General features: G+C 52.7%; 1 protein-coding gene, 1 long non-coding RNA gene and 2 pseudogenes across 3 annotated transcripts; 1 reads left to right on the top strand and 3 right to left on the bottom strand.

Annotated features, from left to right (window-relative positions):
* The window catches only part of LOC134730856 (protein capicua homolog), a 2,919-nt pseudogene extending 1,119 nt beyond the window's left edge, over positions 1-1,800 (top strand).
* A 100-nt stretch (positions 1,801-1,900) lies between these two features.
* Positions 1,901-3,246, bottom strand: LOC134730839 (putative uncharacterized protein FLJ44672). Its single transcript, XM_063606517.1, has one exon. The coding sequence runs from the start codon at positions 2,886-2,888 to the stop codon at positions 2,037-2,039; it is 852 nt and encodes a 283-aa protein (XP_063462587.1). The 5' UTR covers positions 2,889-3,246; the 3' UTR covers positions 1,901-2,036.
* Positions 3,247-4,003: 757 nt separating this feature from the next.
* Positions 4,004-6,678, bottom strand: LOC134730840 (putative uncharacterized protein FLJ46235; annotated as a pseudogene).
* A 1,098-nt stretch (positions 6,679-7,776) lies between these two features.
* LOC129398384 (uncharacterized) lies at positions 7,777-16,205 on the bottom strand. Of its 2 annotated transcripts, XR_010112858.1 has the most exons (6): positions 15,496-16,205; positions 13,362-13,419; positions 13,036-13,268; positions 9,940-12,260; positions 9,614-9,846; positions 7,777-8,838 (listed from the first exon to the last, which is right to left on the bottom strand). It is a non-coding gene; the product is annotated as an uncharacterized LOC129398384 (long non-coding RNA). The 2 variants fall into 2 exon arrangements; XR_010112859.1 differs by lacking the exon at positions 9,614-9,846 and having other exon boundaries at positions 8,738-8,838.
* Between the last annotated feature and the right edge of the window lie 306 nt (positions 16,206-16,511).

Raw genomic sequence — 16,511 nt, 5'->3', positions numbered from 1 at the left:
GGGCGGCCCCCTGGAGCCACCTGCCCTGAAAGCCCAGGGCCCGCAACCCCACACACTTTGGGGGTGGTGGAACCTGGTAAAAGCTCACCTCCCACCATGGAGGAGGAGCCCTGGGCCCCTCAGGGGAGTCCCTGCTGGACAGTGAGACAGAGAATGACCATGATGATGCTTTCCTCTCCATCATGTCTCCTGACACCCAGTTGCCTCTACCACTCAGATGATGTCAGGCCCAGTCCCTCAGTGCCCTGCGCAAGGAACAGGACTCATCTTCTGAGAAGGATGGACGCAGCCCCAACAAATGGGACAAGGACCACATCCGGTGGCCCATGAGTGGCGGTCATGATCTTCAGCAAGCGGCACCAGGCCCTGGCAGGGCGCACCAGGGTCACTCCAACCAGGATATCCGGACCGTCAGCCAGATGCTGAGCGAGCGGTGGTACACCCTGGGGCCCAATGAGATGCAGAAATACCACGACCTGGCCTTCCAGGTGAAGGTGGCCCACTTGCAACAAGGACTGAAAGAAGTCCAGCTCAGAGGCCAAGCCCACAAGCCAGGGGCTAGCAGGAGTGTAACAAGGGCTCGTGGGAGCGGAGCATATCAGAGACGGGCACTGCCACTGCCCCTGGGGTGTCCTCTGAACTCCTGTCAGTTGCAACCTAAACACTCCAGAGCTCGGATACCAAGGAGCAGCTTCTGTGGGGCAGAACGGCTGCACACAGTCAGGGAACCTGGCTCAGCCTGGCCCAAGCCTTCTCCCACAGGGGGGTACACAGCCTGGACGGCAAGGAAATAGACCGTCAGGCACTACAGGAACTGACACAGGTGGTGTCTGGCACTGCGTCATACTCTGGCCCAAAGCCTTCTACTCAGTATGGAGCTCCAGGCCACTTTGCAGCCCCTGGTGAGGGAGGTGACCAGTGGGCAGCCCTGCTGCTGCCCACTTGAGATGCTCATTCCCAGCAGATGGCCAGTGAGGACATGGCGAGTGACGAGGAGCACACGGTCATCCATGAGGAGGAGGGGGTGATGATGTCATGGCTGATGATGGCTTTAGCACCACTGACACTGATCTCAAGTTCAAGGAGTGGGTGACTGACTTGAGAGTGGGGACAACTCTGGGGAGGAGCCAGAGGGCAACAAGGGCTTTGGTGGGAAGGTACTTGCACCTGTCATTCCTTCCTCCTTTACTCCTGCTGCCCCTTGCTGGATCCTGAGCCCCCAGGGTCCCCCGATCCACCTGCAGCTTTTGGCAAAGTCTATGCTCCCACCCTGTCCTCCCCCTACACATACTCGGATGCTTCCTCCTCAACCTTGGCACCCACCTCCTTCTTACTGGGCCCAGGATCCTTCAAAGACCAGGAGTGTGGTCAAGGCAGCAGAGCGGGCCCCCTATGGCCCCTACCCCTGGGGATGGGGACCCACGGACGCCTTCCAAGGCAACCTGTTTCCTCCCAATGGATCCTGCCACCTTCTGGGGCAAGAGACCTGAAAGTGTGGGCGACCTGGAGCTACCAGGCTCCTCAGTCATCAGGGTCCCTCTCAACACTAAGGCTCTCCTAAGCAGGAGCTGGGCTGAGCCACCCGGGGGGCAGAGGGGGGCTGGACTCAGGTGAGTATGGGGGTGGGGGCTCCTGCACTTCGACACAGGCAGCGGGAGGGTTTTCTCCCCATTCCCTCTGCACTCCCAACTTGAGCTATACTTTTTAAGAAAGTGATTCACCCTGCCTTTGCCCCCTTCCCCAGAACAGAACACGTTGATCATGGGCGATATTTTTCATTGTGCCAAAAAGTTGCCGTGACCGTCATTAAACCTGTTTAACACCAAATAATCAGTAAAATAAAATAAAAAATTCCGGCTTGGTGCAGAAACTCACCCCAAATAAATCACCTACCAAAATATTTACATAATGGTGGAAATATTCCAAAATTCAATATTTTGGGATTTATACACAAAAGATAAACAAATTAGAGGCCAAGAGGCTGCCGGAAGGGAAAAACGGGGCCTGGGAAGGCCGTTGTGACGAATGAGCTGGGCCTAAAGAGGCCGCTGGCAGGCGGGAGCTGGGCCTGCCGAAGCGGCCGAGAGGCAGGAGCTTTGGACTCGGGAGGCCGCAATGAGGCAAGGGCTAGCTGGGCATGGAGAGTCCGCTGTGAGTCCGCTGTGAGTCCAGGCCCATGCAGACCTTTGAGAGGCAGGAGGCCAGGCCTGCAAAGGCCCACTGGAGGTCAAGTTCTGGGCCTGAAGAGGCCACCAAAAGTCAAAAGCGGGGCCTGGGAAGGCCGCCAAGAGCCATGAGCTGGTCTGGGCTGAAAGAGGCCACTGGGAGGCAGGAGGAGCTGGGCCTGGAGAGGCTGACTCGAGGAAGTTTTGCACCTGGAGAGGCCGCCGAGAGGACGGAGCTGGGCCCGGGAAGGCCGACTTGCTGCTCTTCCAGGCCCAATTCCAGGCCGACTTGACGACGACTTGGGCCTGCAGAGGCCGCCGGGAGGCCGGAGCTGGGCCTGGAGAGGCCGACTTCAGGACGATTTGGGCCTGCAGAGGCCGCCCGGAGGCCCAAGCTGGGCCTAGAGGAGCCCACCGACCTTGCCATCGGAGGGCAGGAGCTGAGCCTGGAGAGGCCACCGTGAGGCCTGAGCTGGGCCTGGGGAGCTTGGCTTCGGGAAGTGGTGGGCCTACCAGGGCCGCTGGGAGCTGGGCAGGAGCTGAGTCCAAAGACGTTGTTGGGAGGCCAGAGTCAGGCCTGGAGACACAGCCAGGAGGAAGAGCTGGGCCCGGAGAGGACGCCGGGAGGCTACAAGTGGCTCTGGAGAGGCCGATTTGAGGAGGCCCGGCCTCAGCCTCCCACATGGCGGCCTCTGCAGGCACAGCTGTTTCTCTTGGCTGCATCTCCCACCTCCCAGGAAACAAGCTTTTTTGGCTCAGCTCCCGCCTGCGTTTGTAGACACCGAAGTTTCGGCAACCAAGCTCTTCAGACCCACATCCCGCCTCCCAGTACCTGAACAGTCCCAGCTCCGGCTGGAGAACAGAGTCTGTAGGCCCCGCTGTTGCCTCAGAGGGGTGTCTCCAGGCCCAGCTCTCGCCCCACCACGACCTCCCAGGCCCAAGGACCTGCCTACCTCCCAGCAGCCCACGTGCGACCCTGCTCCTCCCTCACGGTGGCCTGTTGAGGCAGGGGCTCACGCTGACCTCTCTCAGCGTGGGAGGGGCCGGTGTGAGGCAAGGGCTCACTCTGACCTCTCTCAGCGTGGGAGGGGCCGGTGTGAGGCAAGGGGCTCGCGCTGACCTCTCCCAGCATGGGAGGGGCCAGTGTGAGGCAAGGGCTCACGCTGACCTCTCTCAGCGTGGGAGGGGCCGGTGTGAGGCAAGGGGCTCACGCTGACCTCTCTCAGCGTGGGAGGGGCCGGTGTGAGACAAGGGGCTCACGCTGACCTCTCTCAGCGTGGGAGGGGCCGGTGTGAGGCAAGGGCTCACGCTGACCTCTCAGCGTGGGAGGGGCCAGTGTGAGGCAAGGGGCTCACGCTGACCTCTCTCAGCGTGGGAGGGGCCGGTGTGAGGCAAGGGCTCACGCTGACCTCTCTCAGCGTGGGAGGGGCCGGTGTGAGGCATGGGGCTCACTCTGACCTCTCTCAGCGTGGGAGGGGCCGGTGTGAGGCAAGGGCTCACGCTGACCTCTCTCACCGTGGGAGGGGGCGGTGTGAGGCATGGGGCTCACTCTGACCTCTCTCAGCGTGGGAGGGGCCGGTGTGAGGCATGGGGCTCACTCTGACCTCTCTCAGTGTGGGAGGGGCCGGTGTGAGGCAAGGGCTCACGCTGACCTCTCTCAGCGTGGGAGGGGCCGGTGTGAGGCAAGGGGCTCACTCTGACCTCTCTCAGCGTGGGAGGGGCCGGTGTGAGGCAAGGGCTCACTCTGACCTCTATCAGCGTGGGAGGGGCCGGTGTGAGGCAAGGGGCTCACGCTGACCTCTCTCAGCGTGGGAGGGGCCGGTGTGAGGCAAGGGCTCACTCTGACCTCTATCAGCGTGGGAGGGGCCGGTGTCAGGCATGGGGCTCACTGTGACCTCTCTCAGCGTGGGAGGGGCCGGTGTGAGGCAAGGGCTCACGCTGACCTCTCAGCGTGGGAGGGGCCGGTGTGACGCATGGGGCTCACTCTGACTTCTCTCAGCGTGGGAGGGGCTGGTGTGAGGCAAGGGCTCACGCTGACCTCTATCAGCGTGGGAGGGGCCGGTGTGAGGCAAGGGGCTCACGCTGACCTCTCTCAGCGTGGGAGGGGCCGGTGTGAGGCAAGGGCTCAGGCCTACGTCTCTCAGCGTGGGAGGGGCCGGTGTGAGGCAAGGGGCTCACTCTGACCTCTCTCAGCATGGGAGGGGCCGGTGTTAGGCAAGGGCTCACGACCTCTCTCAGCGTGGGAGGGGCCGGTGTGAGGTAAGGGGCTCACGCTGACCTCTCTCAGCGTGGGAGGGGCCGGTGTGAGGCAAGCGCTCACGCTGACCTCTCTCAGCGTGGGAGGGGCCGGTGTGAGGCAAGGGCTCACTCTGACCTCTCTCAGCATGGGAGGGGCCGGTGTGAGGCAAGGGCTCACTCTGACCTCTCTCAGCGTGGGAGGGGCCGGTGTGAGGCAAGGGGCTCACGCTGACCTCTCTCAGCGTGGGAGGGGCCGGTGTGAGGCATGGGGCTCACGCTGACCTCTCTCAGCGTGGGAGGGGCCGGTGTGAGGCAAGGGGCTCACGCTGACCTCTCTCAGCGTGGGAGGGGCCGGTGTGAGGCAAGGGCTCAGGCTGACGTCTCTCAGCGTGGGAGGGGCCGGTGTGAGGCAAGGGCTCACGCTGACCTCTCTCAGCGTGGGAGGGGCCGGTGTGAGGCAAGGGCTCACGCTGACCTCTCTCAGCGTGGGAGGGGCCGGTGTGAGGCATGGGGCTCACTCTGACTTCTCTCAGCGTGGGAGGGGCCGGTGTGAGGCAAGGGCTCACGCTGACCTCTCTCAGCGTGGGAGGGACCGGTGTGAGGCAAGGGGCTCACGCTGACCTCTCTCAGCGTGGGAGGGGCCGGTGTGAGGCAAGGGCTCAGGCTGACGTCTCTCAGCGTGGGAGGGGCCGGTGTGAGGCAAGGGGCTCACTCTGACCTCTCTCAGCATGGGAGGGGCCGGTGTTAGGCAAGGGCTCACGACCTCTCTCAGCGTGGGAGGGGCCGGTGTGAGGCAAGGGGCTCACGCTGACCTCTCTCAGCGTGGGAGGGGCCGGTGTGAGGCATGGGGCTCACTCTGACCTCTCTCAGCGTGGGAGGGGCCGGTGTGAGGCAAGGGGCTCACGCTGACCTCTCTCAGCGTGGGAGGGGCCGGTGTGAGGCAAGGGCTCAGGCTGACGTCTCTCAGCGTGGGAGGGGCCGGTGTGAGGCAAGGGGCTCACTCTGACCTCTCTCAGCATGGGAGGGGCCGGTGTTAGGCAAGGGCTCACGACCTCTCTCAGCGTGGGAGGGGCCGGTGTGAGGCAAGGGGCTCACGCTGACCTCTCTCAGCGTGGGAGGGGCCGGTGTGAGGCATGGGGCTCACTCTGACCTCTCTCAGCGTGGGAGGGGCCGGTGTGAGGCAAGGGCTCACGCTGACCTCTCTCAGCGTGGGAGGGGCCGGTGTGAGGCAGGGGCTCATGCCTCTGGGCAGGGTGCCAGAGGCATGGGCATCAACAGGCCACCGTGAGGGAGGAGCTGGGCCGCATGTGGGCTGCTGGGAGGCAGGCAGGGACTTGGCCCTGAGAGGCCGCCGTGGGGTCAAGAGCTGGGCCTGGAGAGGCCCCTGGGAGGCAAGAGCGGGGACCTGCATAGGCTGTTCTCCAACCATTGCTGGGCCCGTACAGGCCACCGGGCGGCAGGAATTAGGCCCGAAGAACTTGGCTGGAGAAAGTTCGGGGCCCACAAAGGCGGTTGGGAGCTGGGCAGGAGTTGAGCCAAAAGAGCTTGCTTACTTGCTGGGAGGCACGGCCGGGAGATGCCAACTTCAGGACAACTTGGGCCTGCAGAGGTCGCCGGGAGGCCCAAGCTTGGCGTGGAGGAGCCCACCGACCGGAGACCATTTGGGGCCCACAGGTGCCATCGGAGGGCAGGAGCTCATCCTGGAGAGGCCACCGTGAGGCCTGACCTGGGCCTGGGGAGCTTGGCTTGAGGAAGCTGTGGGCTGTGGATATTGGATATATCCAATATCCGATGGAGCTGTGCCTGTGGAGGCTGTTGTGAGGCAGTAGCCTCATCTGCGGAGACTGCCGTGACGTAGGGTATGGGCCTAAATAGGCCATTGTGAGTCATGAGCTTGGTCTGTAGAGGCTGACTGGAGAAAGTTCTGGGCCTGGAGAGGCTGCCGGGAGGTAGGAGCTGGGCCAAAAGATTTAAGCACATTTACATTTATTAGGGACTTTATTTCCATTATTACAATATATAATAATATATTTAATATATTAATATATTTAACATATTAATATATATAATAAATATATATATTTATTATATATCCAATATATAATAAAATAATTATAGAACTCACCATAATGTCGAATCAGTGGGCGTGTTAAGCTTGTTTTCCTGAAACTGGATGGTCCCACCTGAGCGTGATGGGAGAAAGTGACAGATCAATAGGTATTAGATTCTCATAAGGACAGCGCCACCTAGATCCCTCACATGCACGGTTCACAACAGGGTGCGTTCTCCTATGAGAATCTAATACTGCTGCTCATCTGAGAAGGCGGAGCTCAGGTGGGAATGTGAGCAAAGGGGAGTGGCTGTAAATACAGACGAAGCTTCCCTCACTCCCTCACTCGACACCACTCACCTCCTGCTGTGTGGCTCCCTACGGCTCCATGGCTCAGGGGTTGGGGACCCCTGCTCAAGTGCATCCAAAGCGACCCTTCCCAAAACAGTCTTCACAGTGGTCAAGGGCAGCAACCACTTAGCTCCCAAGGCATGTGCCTCAGCTGGCATTTCGTCACAATCAACAGTAAGAGGTAGCTTGAGTCACTGTGAGGTCACCTACTGGAAATCACCAGCATCCCATTTCCCACTGGCAAAGAGCTCAGCACTGCCCCCTGGGAAACCAAACCTATGCCCAAATCCCATCTGTGTGGGTTTACCTCCTGGGACCCTTCCTAACATATTAGTCAGAGTCCAATCAGGAAGCATAAACCACTCAAAAGTTTAAAGTGGTAAAATTTAATATGGAGAATTATTCATTATAACAGGTGAACAGCATAATGAGAGATTGGCTAGCACAAAGTAAAGAGAACTCTAGAGAATATGGGACTAGCCCAGGCCAGGCATGGTGGCTCATGCCTGAAATTCCAGCCATTTGAGAAGCTAATGCAGGAGGATTGCTTAAGGCCAGGGGCTAGAGACCGGTCTGGACAACACAGTGAGACCCTGTCTCTATCCAAAAGAAGAAAAAAGTTAGCTGGGAGTGGTGGTGCACACTTGTAGTCCCAGCTACTCGGAATGCTGAAGTTTGAGCCTGGGAGGTCAAGGCTGCAGTGAGGCATGATTATGCCACTACAGTCCAGCCTGGTGACAGAGCAAGACCCTGTCTCAAAGAACAAAACAACAACAACCATTTACAGACAGAAAAGAAATAGAGCTAATAAGCTGAGGAAAGATGTTGAAATGTGACAAATAGAGTAACATGAGGTCTTTTGTCTATTTAAAATAATCAAACAAAAAATGACTTACTAAATTATAATACCCTGTGCTGGCAAAGGTGCAGTGAAATGGGCACTTTCTTATACTATGAGGGGTGTTTAAATTGTGTATAAGCCTTCCTGGGTAAAGCCTGTCAATTTTTTAAAATAATGGAGACAGGGTCTCACCATACTGCCATACTGCCTCCTCCAACTCTTGGCCTCAAGCAATCCTCCTCTCTTAGCCTCCCAAAGTGCTAAGATTATAGCTGGGAGGCACCCAAAACCCTGTCGATTTACATCAAGGGTAATGAGAATGTCCATTCACCATGACTCACAGTAATCTTACTTCTGGGGAGACAATTCAATCTAAACAAAAGGTCATCTGGACACACAGAGTAAAAATCTGGGAGTAACTGAAGACAGAGTTGCTAAGTGAAATAAGAAACAGTTCTAAGAAATTAAACTATGGTATCAGTAGGCACCTGGTAAAAGGTCAGTTGATGTTAGCTGCTACTTTTTTGTTGTTTTGAGACAGGGTCTCACTCTGTCACCCAGGCTGGAGTGCAGAGGCCTGATCATGACTCACTGCAGTCTCAGCCTCCCTGGGCTCAAGTGATCCTCCCACCTCAGCCTCCCAAGTAGCTGGGACTACAGGAACATGCCACCACACTAGGCTAATTCATGTGTTTTTCTGTAGGGATGGTGACTCCCCCTGCGTTTCCAAGGCCTATCGCAAACTCTTGGCCTCAAGCCATCCTCCTGCCTCAGCCTCCCAAAGTGTTGCGATTACCAGTGTGAGCCACCACACCTGGCCAGCTGCTACTTTTAGCAATATTATTATTATTCCACTCAATTAAAAATTATTATTTTCAAGGCTATGCAACAGTATGTATCCTACAGCGTAATTGTAAAAACATATACAGTCGTCGTCCCTCAGTATACAGAATCAGTTCCAGCCCCCCATCTCTGCATATACCAAAATCCATGCTTACTCACGTTTCACTGTCACCCCTCTGGAATCCACGTATACGAAAATTCCAAATATTAGTTGGGCATAGTGGCAAGCACCTGTAGTCTCAGCCACGTGGGAGGTTGAGGTAGGAGGATTGCTTCAGCCTGGAAGGTTGAGGCTGCAGTCAGCTGCGATAGCGCTACTACACTCCAGCCTTGGACAACAGAGGGAGACCCTGTCTCAGAAAAAAAATAAATAAATAAAACAGGTTAGAAACTGTAATGAGGTCTGCTGGGCAAAATTCCATATAAGCAAAGTATAAATTAATAAAGCAAATCGTGATAAATTAGTACGATTGACTTTCTGGAGTTTCTGACAATAAAAGTAAGGAAAATGCAGAACACAAAGACAGAGAGTAAAAAGAGAAATTAGGAAAGCATTCTACATGTTGAATAGGAAGACACTGGCCATGTTCGTGCAGCGGCAGTATGTCGTGACATGACATACCTTGGAGAGAAGTTAACAGATGAGGAAGTTGATAAAAATCATCAGAGAAGCAAAATACTGGTAGCGACACTCAAGTAAACTACGAAATTTCCATAACTTATGTCAGCAAAGTGGGAATACTGTACAGTGCGTGTTGAAGTTCCTATACAACATTGTTTACCTGCCTTTTGTTTGTTTGTAAGGAATGTATATACTAAAAGTTCTTCTTGCTGTCAAAAGAATATGTGTGAATAAGTCATTTTAACTTATTCTTCTGTTTTTCTTTTATCTTCCTGCCATCATCCCACAGCCTTACTTTAGAAATTTCTTGTTTAGAAAATTGAACAAGTGCTCCTTGTGGTGGCAAATACCTCGAGGATGGGAGGCAGGGGTGGAAGGGTCACTTGAGGCCATTAGTTTGAAACCAGCCTGGCCAACAAAGTGAGACCCCATGTCTACAAAACAATTTAAAAATTACCCAAGTATCATCATGTATACCTACAGTCCCAGCTACCTCAACTTACGGAGAAAGTTCAGGGCCTGGAGAGAAGGCTGGGAGGCAGGAGCTGGGTCTAAAGAGGCCATTGTAACGATGGAGCTGTGCCTGTGGAGGCTGTTGTGAGGCAGTAGCCTCATCTGCGGAGACTGCCCTGATGTAGGGTATGGGCCTAAATAGGCCATTGTGAGTCATGAGCTTGGTCTGTAGAGACTGACTGGAGAAAGTTCTGGGCCTGGAGAGGCTGCCGGGAGGTAGGAGCTGGGCCAAAAGATGTAAGCACATTTACATTTATTAGACACTTTATTTCCATTATTACACTGTAATATATAATAAAATAATTATAGAACTCACCATAATGTCAAATCAGTGGGCGTGTTAAGCTTGTTTTCCTGAAACTGGATGGTCCCACCTGAGCGTGATGGGAGAAAGTGACAGATCAATAGGTATTAGATTCTCATAAGGACAGCGCAACCTAGATCCCTCACATGCACGGTTCACAACAGGGTGCGTTCTCCTATCAGAATCTAATGCTGCTGCTCATCTGAGAAGGCGGAGCTCAGGCGGGAATGTGAGCAAAGGGGAGTGGCTGTAAATACAGACGAAGCTTCCCTCACTCCCTCACTCGACACCACTCACCTCCTGCTGTGTGGCTCCTTACGACTCCATGGCTCAGGGGTTGGGGACCCCTGCTCAAGTGCATCCAAAGCGACCCTTCCCAAAACAGTCTTCACAGTGGTCAAGGGCAGCAACCACTTAGCTCCCAAGGCATGTGCCTCAGCTGGCATTTTGTCACAATCAACAGTAAGTGGTAGCTTGAGTCACTGTGAGGTCACCTACTGGAAATCACCAGCATCCCATTTCCCACTGGCAAAGAGCTCAGCACTGCCCCCTGGGAAACCAAACCTATGCCCAAATCCCATCTGTGTGGGTTTACCTCCTGGGACCCTTCCTAACATATTAGTCAGAGTCCAATCAGGAAGCATAAACCACTCAAAAGTTTAAAGTGGTAAAATTTAATACGGAGAATTATTCATTATAACAGGTGAACAGCACAATGAGAGATTGGCTAGCACAAAGTAAAGAGAACTCTAGAGAATATGGGACTAGCCCAGGCCAGGCATGGTGGCTCATGCCTGAAATTCCAGCCATTTGAGAAGCTAATGCAGGAAGATTGCTTAAGGCCAGGAGCTAGAGACCGGTCTGGACAACACAGTGAGACCCTGTCTCTATCCAAAAAAAAAAGAAAAAAGTTAGCTGGGAGTGGTGGTGCACACTTGTAGTCCCAGCTACTCGGAATGCTGAAGTTTGAGCCTGGGAGGTCAAGGCTGCAGCGAGGCATGATTATGCCGCTACAGTCCAGCCTGGTGACAGAGCAAGACCCTGTCTCAAAGAACAAAACAACAACAACAACAACCATTTACAGACAGAAAAGAGATAGAGCTAATAAGCTAAGGAAAGATGTTGAAATGTGACAAGTAAAGTAACATGAGGTCTTTTATCTATTTAAAATAATCAAACAAAAAATGACTTACTAAATTATAATACCCTGTGCTGGCAAAGGTGCAGTGAAATGGGCACTTTCTTATACTATGAGGGGTGTTTAAATTGTGTATAAGCCTTCCTGGGTAAAGCCTGTCAATTTTTTAAAATAGTGGAGACAGGGTCTCACCATACTGCCATACTGCCTCCTCCAACTCTTGGCCTCAAGCAATCCTCCTCTCTTGGCCTCCCAAAGTGCTAAGATTATAGCTGGGAGGCACTCAAAACCCTGTCAACTTACATCAAGGGTAATGAGAATGTCCATTCACCATGACTCACAGTAATCTTACTTCTGGGGAGACAATTCAATCTAAACAAAAGGTCATCTGGACACACACAGTAAAAATCTGGGAGTAACTGAAGACAGAGTTGGTAAGTGAAATAAGAAACAGTTCTAAGAAATTAAACTATGGTATCAATAGGCACCTGGTATAAAAGTTCAGTTGATGTTAGCGGCTACTTTTTTGTTGTTTTGAGACAGGGTCTCACTCTGTCACCCAGGCTGGAGTGCAGAGGCCTGATCATGACTCACTGCAGTCTCAGCCTCCCTGGGCTCAAGTGATCCTCCCACCTCAGCCTCCCAAGTAGCTGGGACTACAGGAACATGCCACCACACTAGGCTAATTCATGTGTTTTTCTGTAGGGATGGTGACTCCCCCTGCGTTTCCAAGGCCTATCGCAAACTCTTGGCCTCAAGCCATCCTCCTGCCTCAGCCTCCCAAAGTGTTGCGATTACCAGTGTGAGCCACCACACCTGGCCAGCTGCTACTTTTAGCAATATTATTATTATTCCACTCAATTAAAAATTATTATTTTCAAGGCTATGCAACAGTATGTATCCTACAGCGTAATTGTAAAAACATATACAGTCGTCGTCCCTCAGTATACAGAATCAGTTCCAGCCCCCCATCTCTGCATATACCAAAATCCATGCTTACTCACGGTTCGCTGTCACCCCTCTGGAATCCACGTATACGAAAATTCCAAATATTAGTTGGGCATAGTGGCAAGCACCTGTAGTCTCAGCCACGTGGGAGGTTGAGGTAGGAGGATCGCTTCAGCCTGGAAGGTTGAGGCTGCAGTCAGCTGCGATAGCGCTACTACACTCCAGCCTTGGACAACAGAGGGAGACCCTGTCTCAGAAAAAAAATAAATAAATAACACAGGTTAGAAACTGTAATGAGGTCTGCTGGGCAAAATTCCATATAAGCAAAGTATAAATTAATAAAGCAAATCGTGATAAATTAGTACGATTGACTTTCTGGAGTTTCTGACAATAAAAGTAAGGAAAATGCAGAACACAAAGACAGAGAGTAAAAAGAGAAATTAGGAAAGCATTCTACATGTTGAATAGGAAGACACTGGCCATGTTCGTGCAGCGGCAGTATGTCGTGACATGACATACCTTGGAGAGAAGTTAACAGATGAGGAAGTTGATAAAAATCATCAGAGAAGCAAAATACTGGTAGCGACACTCAAGTAAACTACGAAATTTCCATAACTTATGTCAGCAAAGTGGGAATACTGTACAGTGTGTGTTGAAGTTCCTATACAACATTGTTTACCTGCCTTTTGTTTGTTTGTAAGGAATGTATATACTAAAAGTTCTTCTTGCTGTCAAAAGAATATGTGTGAATAAGTCATTTTAACTTATGCTTCTGTTTTTCTTTTATCTTCCTGCCATCATCCCACAGCCTTACTTTAGAAATTTCTTTTTTAGAAAATTGAACAAGTGCTCCTTGTGGTGGCAAATACCTCGAGGATGGGAGGCAGGGGTGGAAGGGTCACTTGAGGCCATTAGTTTGAAACCAGCCTGGCCAACAAAGTGAGACCCCATGTCTACAAAACAATTTAAAAATTACCCAAGTATCATCATGTATACCTACAGTCCCAGCTACCTCAACTTACGGAGAAAGTTCAGGGCCTGGAGAGAAGGCTGGGAGGCAGGAGCTGGGTCTAAAGAGGCCATTGTAACGATGGAGCTGTGCCTGTGGAGGCTGTTGTGAGGCAGTAGCCTCATCTGCGGAGACTGCCGTGATGTAGGGTATGGGCCTAAATAGGCCATGGTGAGTCATGAGCTTGGTCTGTAGAGACTGACTGGAGAAAGTTCTGGGCCTGGAGAGGCTGCCGGGAGGTAGGAGCTGGGCCAAAAGATGTAAGCACATTTACATTTATTAGACACTTTATTTCCATTATTACACTGTAATATATAATAAAATAATTATAGAACTCACCATAATGTCAAATCAGTGGGCGTGTTAAGCTTGTTTTCCTGAAACTGGATGGTCCCACCTGAGCGTGATGGGAGAAAGTGACAGATCAATAGGTATTAGAGTCTCATAAGGACAGCGCAACCTAGATCCCTCACATGCACGGTTCACAGCAGGGTGCGTTCTCCTATGAGAATCTAATGCTGCTGCTCATCTGAGAAGGCGGAGCTCAGGCGGGAATGTGAGCAAAGGGGAGTGGCTGTAAATACAGACGAAGCTTCCCTCCCTCCCTCACTCGACACCACTCACCTCCTGCTGTGTGGCTCCTTACGACTCCATGGCTCAGGGCTTGGGGACCCCTGCTCAAGTGCATCCAAAGCGACCCTTCCCAAAACAGTCTTCACAGTGGTCAAGGGCAGAAACCACTTAGCTCCCAAGGCATGTGCCTCAGCTGGCATTTTGTCACAATCAACAGTAAGTGGTAGCTTGAGTCACTGTGAGGTCACCTACTGGAAATCACCAGCATCCCATTTCCCACTGGCAAAGAGCTCAGCACTGCCCCCTGGGAAACCAAACCTATGCCCAAATCCCATCTGTGTGGGTTTACCTCCTGGGACCCTTCCTAACATATTAGTCAGAGTCCAATCAGGAAGCATAAACCACTCAAAAGTTTAAAGTGGTAAAATTTAATACGGAGAATTATTCATTATAACAGGTGAACAGCACAATGAGAGATTGGCTAGCACAAAGTAAAGAGAACTCTAGAGAATATGGGACTAGCCCAGGCCAGGCATGGTGGCTCATGCCTGAAATTCCAGCCATTTGAGAAGCTAATGCAGGAAGATTGCTTAAGGCCAGGAGCTAGAGACCGGTCTGGACAACACAGTGAGACCCTGTCTCTATCCAAAAAAAAAAAGAAAAAAGTTAGCTGGGAGTGGTGGTGCACACTTGTAGTCCCAGCTACTCGGAATGCTGAAGTTTGAGCCTGGGAGGTCAAGGCTGCAGCGAGGCATGATTATGCCGCTACAGTCCAGCCTGGTGACAGAGCAAGACCCTGTCTCAAAGAACAAAACAACAACAACAACAACCATTTACAGACAGAAAAGAGATAGAGCTAATAAGCTAAGGAAAGATGTTGAAATGTGACAAGTAAAGTAACATGAGGTCTTTTATCTATTTAAAATAATCAAACAAAAAATGACTTACTAAATTATAATACCCTGTGCTGGCAAAGGTGCAGTGAAATGGGCACTTTCTTATACTATGAGGGGTGTTTAAATTGTGTATAAGCCTTCCCGGGTAAAGCCTGTCAATTTTTTAAAATAGTGGAGACAGGGTCTCACCATACTGCCATACTGCCTCCTCCAACTCTTGGCCTCAAGCAATCCTCCTCTCTTGGCCTCCCAAAGTGCTAAGATTATAGCTGGGAGGCACTCAAAACCCTGTCAACTTACATCAAGGGTAATGAGAATGTCCATTCACCATGACTCACAGTAATCTTACTTCTGGGGAGACAATTCAATCTAAACAAAAGGTCATCTGGACACACACAGTAAAAATCTGGGAGTAACTGAAGACAGAGTTGGTAAGTGAAATAAGAAACAGTTCTAAGAAATTAAACTATGGTATCAATAGGCACCTGGTATAAAAGTTCAGTTGATGTTAGCGGCTACTTTTTTGTTGTTTTGAGACAGGGTCTCACTCTGTCACCCAGGCTGGAGTGCAGAGGCCTGATCATGACTCACTGCAGTCTCAGCCTCCCTGGGCTCAAGTGATCCTCCCACCTCAGCCTCCCAAGTAGCTGGGACTACAGGAACATGCCACCACACTAGGCTAATTCATGTGTTTTTCTGTAGGGATGGTGACTCCCCCTGCGTTTCCAAGGCCTATCGCAAACTCTTGGCCTCAAGCCATCCTCCTGCCTCAGCCTCCCAAAGTGTTGCGATTACCAGTGTGAGCCACCACACCTGGCCAGCTGCTACTTTTAGCAATATTATTATTATTATTCCACTCAATTAAAAATTATTATTTTCAAGGCTATGCAACAGAATGTATCCTACAGCGTAATTGTAAAAACATATACAGTCGTCGTCCCTCAGTATACAGAATTAGTTCCAGCCCCCCATCTCTGCATATACCAAAATCCATGCTTACTCACGTTTCGCTGTCACCCCTCTGGAATCCACGTATACGAAAATTCCAAATATTAGTTGGGCATAGTGGCAAGCACCTGTAGTCTCAGCCACGTGGGAGGTTGAGGTAGGAGGATCGCTTCAGCCTGGAAGGTTGAGGCTGCGGTCAGCTGCGATAGCACTACTACACTCCAGCCTTGGACAACAGAGGGAGACCCTGTCTCAAAAAAAAACAAAATAAAACAGGTTAGAAATTGTAATCTAACCCTAACCCTAACCATATTACTCATGTAATTTTGGGTGTCATGTGTGCATTAGGAATGCTACATTTGTGTTCCGACGCTGCAGTTGGAACCAGCAATGCAGCCCCCCGCCTCGGGAGAATCTCGGTGCGCAGGATTGAGAGAGGCTTTTGATTTCCCGTTTTCCACACTGAACCGTTCTAACTGGTCTCTGACCTTGATTATTCAGGGCTGCGACCGTGAAAGATTTTATTCACCGTCCATGCGGCCCCAAGTTGTCCCAAAGCCAGGCAGTGCCACCAACATCTCTGCTGAGAATGCTGCTCCGCCTTTACGGTGCCCCCCAGGTCTCTGCTGAGCAGAACACAGCTCCACCCTCGCAGTGCCCTCCGCCCACCCGCGTCTGACCTGAGAAGAACTCTGCTCCGCCTTCGCAGTACTCCCGAAGTCTGTGCAGAGGAGAACGCAGCTCCGCCCCCTGGCGATGCTCTCCGGGTCTGTGCTGAGGAGAACGCAAATGCGCCCTCGCAAAGAGGCGTGGCGCGCCGGCGCAGGCGCAGAGAGGGGCGGCGCGGCGGGCCCGCGCAGGGGCAGAGAGGGGCGGCGCGGCGGGCCCGCGCAGGGGCAGAGAGGGGCGGCGCGGCGCGCCCGCGCAGGCGCAGAGAGGGGCGGCGCGGCGGGCCGGCGCAGGCGCAGAGAGGGGCGGCGCGGCGGGCCGGCGCAGGCGCAGAGAGGGGCGGGGCGGCGGGCCGGCGCAGGCGCAGAGAGGGGCGGCGCGGCGGGCCGGCGCAGGCGCAGAG

The sequence above is a fragment of the Pan paniscus genome, chromosome 7, assembly GCF_029289425.2.
Source record: "Pan paniscus chromosome 7, NHGRI_mPanPan1-v2.0_pri, whole genome shotgun sequence".
Classification (NCBI taxonomy): domain Eukaryota; kingdom Metazoa; phylum Chordata; class Mammalia; order Primates; family Hominidae; genus Pan; species Pan paniscus.
This window is presented reverse-complemented; position numbering and strand designations above follow the sequence as displayed.